The 5,792-nt window shown below is 36.0% G+C and overlaps 1 protein-coding gene across 1 annotated transcript; it reads right to left on the reverse strand.

Moving 5' to 3' along the window:
- Nucleotides 1-1,257: 1,257 nt before the first annotated feature.
- Nucleotides 1,258-4,153, reverse strand: LOC104896483 (hypothetical protein). Its single transcript, XM_010683231.4, has 4 exons — nucleotides 3,948-4,153; nucleotides 3,235-3,516; nucleotides 3,082-3,145; nucleotides 1,258-2,158 (listed from the first exon to the last, which is right to left on the reverse strand). Exons 2-4 carry the CDS (start codon nucleotides 3,393-3,395, stop codon nucleotides 1,835-1,837), a joined length of 549 nt encoding a protein of 182 aa, XP_010681533.1. The 5' UTR covers nucleotides 3,396-3,516; nucleotides 3,948-4,153; the 3' UTR covers nucleotides 1,258-1,834.
- Between the last annotated feature and the right edge of the window lie 1,639 nt (nucleotides 4,154-5,792).

Consider the following 5,792-nt stretch of genomic DNA (forward strand, 5'->3'; position numbering starts at 1 on the left):
CAATTAAAGAGTGTCCCTCCTATAAATAAATTTGGTTAATCTTATAAGCAAATGCGGTTACTTTTGTGAACCTTTGGGGTTACTCGTATGATTTATTGAAATTACTCATATGATTTATTGAAATTACTTGTATAAATAAATGAGGTACTAGTATGAAATGATGTTACTCATAGATTAAATGATGGAATTAATTGGGTTACTCATATGATAAAAATGGGGTTACTCATATGATAAAAATGGGATTACTCATATAATAAAATAGGGTTACTTTTGTACACTATTGTGAGGAAGATGGATGATTAACCTCAATTGACACTCTTTTATTGTTAAAAGTAACCACATACTCATACAAGTAACTCCATTTGGTCATAATAGTAACTCCATCTATTCATAAGAGTAACTCCATATGTTTATAAGTATTTGTGCATAAGAGTCAACTTCAAAAGGTCATATCTCACAGCACACTTAATATTTTGGGAAGATTCAAGTTAGAAATGAAAATTTGGTTTGATAGTTCCCAATGCCTGGTCAAAAGCTCGATTCCGATGAGAAACGAGTGAGATATGACCATTTGAAAATAAACTGACGGGCTGACAGCATATCACGCGCGGCTACACCTGTAATTTCGCGTGTGGCCGAAGATGCATTGTTTTTTGCTAACTTCACTTCAAGAATAACTTAAGAATAATTCCAAGTCTAAAGACCTAAATACTTGTAGAAATCAAATACTCCCAAGGCAAGAGTTCACTCATGGTACACCCGGGTGTACCATGAGCATGGTACACCCAGGGGTATTTTTGTAATAAATTAGAACTTCAGATGTTCATTTGAAACCAAATTTGCTCATATGTGTATTTAGCTTATTTAGTCATTTGCTCATTTTGCTCATTTTGTAACAAAAGTGTGCTCATTTTCTTAAATGACTAGAAATATTTGCTCATTTGTTCATTTGCTCATTCGCTCATTTTGCTCATTTGGAGAAAATAGTCTTAGGTGTACTATAAATATTCTCCATAAGGCAATGCAACTCTCAAAGTCGGATTAAATTGGAATTAACCTAAAAGTAGTAACGAATTTAAGAATATGGCAAACCGAATCACACATGTTGGTTTTCCCTAAAAAGCGTAAAAATCGCAATCAATTTTAGCTGGATCATGACCATTGTATGAACAATTATAGGTCAACACTCGCATGTGGTTAGGCTGCCATCCACGTCTGTATAATTTTCTTTTGTAGATATCATAAGGCGAAATAAGATAATAATAAAAAAAGAGAGAGCCATTTTCTTGGTGATAGAACAAGGAGGTGGACCACAAAATTTGGTGGAAAAAACCCTCTAGGGCTTCAATATTTACACTGTAAAACTACTAGACTCCAATAACAATTAACAAAGCAGCTTTTTTATACACCTTCTTCTACAGAAGGAAAGAGCCGCACGTACAACGAAACCCATAATAGAGAATTACATAAGTCCCAGAAAATTTAACTTCCCTCGTATTTACATCGACTCAAAAAAAAAAAAAAAAGCAAATTCTCATTTTGAAATCCAACCAACTTCTCACTTAGAAAGAAAACCTAACCAGACTCTAGTTCCCACCCTTTTTATTTAGTCAACCTTACATGGGATTTTTCTTTACTTACAAAAAAAGGAACTCCCTTTCAACTGCATATTTACATTGCAAAATGACAACTCTTCATCTCTTTGCTCTGAGAAATTACCAAAATTCTTCTCATGCTATCTTTTCCCTTCCTAATATGTTATATTGCCTTAAAGCTTCTGTTTGATCACTATATGTACTTTTTTTGTTTTTATTCTTTTCTCGAGTTGATAGTTTTAAGCCAAGGCAGGGATGCTGCAGTTCCTGCGGTCCCTGTCGAGGCAATCAAACCCTTCAACTCTCATTGCCGGATTGCTCCCAAAATTCGCCCTTACACATCCCACTTTCCTTGCAGAAGAGTTGGGTGAGGATGCAGACCCTGATGCAGCAGCCTGTATCGGCGACGACGGCTTTGATGAAAATGGAGAAATTAATTGTTTTTCCTCCCTGAATCGCACGTCCTGAATTAATGGGTTAGAGACTCTACTCGGGGGTGACCCGCAGAAAAACGGGGGTGACGAAGCTACTTGTGTATTGGTCCTCTCAGCACCATGAACACCCTGTCAAAACAAACATTTTATGCCTGTTAGAACCCCCTTCTACCAATTCATATGAACAATAACTACTGTTGAAAAAATCATTTTCACAACACTTTGTTGCAGGTTTTAATTGGACAACAATAGAACGTGCGAAAAGGGTAAATTTAACAAGTCAAAGACGAATCAAATACAGAACAAAGTCGCAATTTTTGACACAAAAGGAATAAAGAAAAGCAATTCACATCATACGAAATCACATAGTATTATTAACAGATTAAAGTCCCCTCCACCTTGTCTTATACCATTTCGAAATTGAAATAAAATATTAATCATCCAAGTTGCACTGACAATGACAAGTTGGGTTGGCCATACGAAGATTGCCCTTTGGCTAATTTAAAACTAGTATAGTAGTATTACAACAAACTCAGATCTCTCCCCCCTTTCAATATTGGGATTTTCTCAACCCACCACATCAACCACACAAAACACATCATTCAATCAAAGACTTATCCTCAAAAAGGTGCCCAAAACAAGGATAAAAATAAGCAAACAAATCAGATCGACTTCCTTGTATTTCACATCAACTTCTTAATAATTGCATAAAAATTAAAAATAAAAACATTCCCCTCCCTTCTTTTCTTTTCTTAAGGGCACCACATATGAGGTCGAACTTTCACCCCTAAAATTACTTCCATTACAAATAGATCAACTTGTAACTTGTAAGAATGGACAAGTATAAAATTTAATCGAAATTTGACCTTCAATTACTCTCAATACAAAATGAAAGCATAATCTTAAATATTATGCTATCGTTTTTATATTTTTTACCTATAACATAACGTAGGAGACATAATAACAAATTTTCGACAAGCATATGTGCCTTATATTTAGAAACAAAACGAGTAAAACAATTGCAGAGAATATTATTATTAGTAGTAGTATACCTTACTGAGGATGATATCCAACAGCTCAGATCCAGCTCTGGAATCAGATATATCAGAATGATGCCTGTGAAACATAAACCAATTAATTCAAGAAAAATAAACCATAAATAAAAAAAAATATCAAATTAATTTTTTTTTAAAAAAGTACTATACCCAAAGTGCCAGCGCATAGGTCTAGAAGCGTCATTAGTGGGAGCGACACGGCGAGGTTTAGGACACACAACGGAGCCTTTACGACCACCAGAAACGGAAACGAAACTCCGCGTTTCTTCACAAGATACGACACCGTTTTGCTGGATCCCACAGTAATTCATCCTTCAGATCGATACTCTATTTGGATTTCTAGATCGATTTCTCTGACTATCTCTTGATTAGTGTATGTATTTACGCTGTATTTACACGAAACTTGAAAGAGAACTATCGACCAAAAAACGCCTGCACAAATACGAAACGTTTTTACTGTTTATTAGTTTAGATTTCTGGATAAAAAAAAGTATAGAAATTTAGGCGTTAAAGACGAGATCTCAGAAATCAATTTTTTCATTTTGAAATCAAAGTTTTGCAAAGTACGATTGAAGTTCAAATCTCGAAACTCGTGATACTAATTTTAACGACTTAAAACAAATCAAATCGAAGATTTTCAGCGAACGAAATTTCAATCGTTTTAAGTTGGCGTCCAAAATAGAGCTTAAATCCATCAAATCGAAAATCGAAAAAAATATCCAAAATTAGGGTTTCAAAAGCAAAATCAATTCGATCAAATAAGTAATATATCAGAAGCAAGATTCAAGTATAAATCAAGGAAAAAAAATGAAAATCAAAATTTTGTAGAAGAGCGAAAAAATTGAGAGAGAAAATAAAGGTACCTGGAAATGGCAGTTAGGAGCTCCAGCTAGTGAGGAACGACGATTCAAGAAAAAAAGACATGAAAAAAAGGCCAATGAAGTAGGCGAGAAAGAAAGAAGAGAGGAAAGTGGGAGGTAGATGAAATTATATAGATATCAAAATGAGGGAGACAAAGAAAAATAAAATAAAAGCGGAGAGAGAGAAAATAAAAAAAAAGGTGAATTATTGGTATTGATTAATTAGCCTATCGGGAATCAATAAAAGAGGAAAGTGAAAGAAAGAGTGAGAAAAAAGAGGGATCTGCAATCCCACCTGCAAGCCTTGGTACTTGCGATTTTTTTTAAAAAAAATATATTATTTTATTTTTTTTTTACAAAAACACGATAGGTCTCACGGCTAAACTGAGAGCATCCCCACTCATATCCCAAAAAACATGTCATCCCGCTCTCTCATTTTAAATCGATCATCTTTTATGACTCATTTTAATAAATGCATCCCACCCATGACCATTGGGTGGTGGAGCGGGGATGGGTTTAGATTTAGCAGGGGTGGGAATTAAAATCCTACTTATAATGGGTGGTGGAGCGGGTATGAATTTTATGCTATCCCGACCCCATCTCCGCCCACCCATGCCCCGCGCCGCCCTCGTCCCACCCCACATATATATGATTAAAATTCTATTTATATAGTTATATTATTAATAATTCTATCTTGCAAAATGTAAATATGTGGGTATGACGCAATTACGAAGCAGGTATGGATACCCATGCGGGTGGTGGGGGTGGGGATGAAGTGGGTACGACGCGGGTATGAAGTGGGTACGGGTATCCATGCAGATGGTGGGGGCGAGGATGGGTATAAATACGTACCTGGTGGGGAGGGATGGGCTAGAATTTTCCCCCGCAATGGGTGGTGGGGCGGGGATGGGGATTGAAATTTTATGCGAGTGCGGGTGCAGGTGTGGAGGTATCATCCTCCGCACCCGCCCCGCCCAATTGCCATCCCTAACGCCACCCTATTCTCTCTCTCATATATCAATATATTATTTGTACCTTTTGATATTTATAATATTATAAATAACATTATTTTGGGTTATTTACGATCCCAATTAAATACATTTAGCAACTAATTTTGGATTAAAAAAAATTTTGGGTATTTATTATTTTGTGTATAATGTAAAGAGAGAAAATAATTAATTTTAGAAGTGTTTCAAAATATAGCAAAATGGATGTCTACTTATAGATCTTAAAAAAATATGACCGTTGGTGATTTTTTTTTTTTTTGATTTGTATTTTAAAAGTTATTCAGATTACAAAATCTGAATATTAAAAATAAGTGTGGGCTCTTTTCTCCTCATTTTACATGACTTGATTCATGTGTTTGGATCATATCATGTCCAGAGATGAATTGAGTCATTCTATGACCCAACCTAAAGCATGCAAAAGTCATGAGTGGAAGGCCATATTTTTTTTTTTTTACCTACATGGATGACCCAATTTCATAGCCAATTTTCCCATGAGTGGGGATGCTCTAAGATCAACCTATAGCATTCTTGTGAATCACATACTTCCTCCGTTTCATAATATTTGTAACACTTTTCAAATTGCGGATTCAGAGGCAATTTTTCTTAATATAAAATTAGATGGAAAGGGGTATGTAATTAGACTGACTAATAATATTTCAATCACCACCCTACTTCCGCCAGCCGCCACCATCCTGCCAACGCCACCACCAGAACCACCCAAACCACCTCGCCAACACCATCGCCACAACCACCTTGCCACCACCACCACCACCACAACAACTATCCCACCAACACCATCGCCACATCCACCCTGCTAACACCACCACCACAACCATCTCGC

The sequence above is a fragment of the Beta vulgaris genome, chromosome 6 (genome assembly GCF_026745355.1).
Source record: "Beta vulgaris subsp. vulgaris cultivar EL10 chromosome 6, EL10.2, whole genome shotgun sequence".
In the NCBI taxonomy this organism is placed as follows: Eukaryota; Viridiplantae; Streptophyta; class Magnoliopsida; order Caryophyllales; family Amaranthaceae; genus Beta; species Beta vulgaris.

Coding starts and splice junctions, on each gene's coding strand:
- LOC104896483 (XM_010683231.4), bottom strand. CDS start 3,395: ATGAATTACTGTGGGATCCAGCAAAACGGTGTCGTATCTTGTGAAGAA. Junction 3,146..3,234: donor CCTATGCGCTGGCACTTTGG/GTATAGTACTTT, acceptor TATGTTTCACAG/GCATCATTCTGATATATCTG. Junction 2,159..3,081: donor TGGATATCATCCTCAGTAAG/GTATACTACTAC, acceptor TTGTTTTGACAG/GGTGTTCATGGTGCTGAGAG.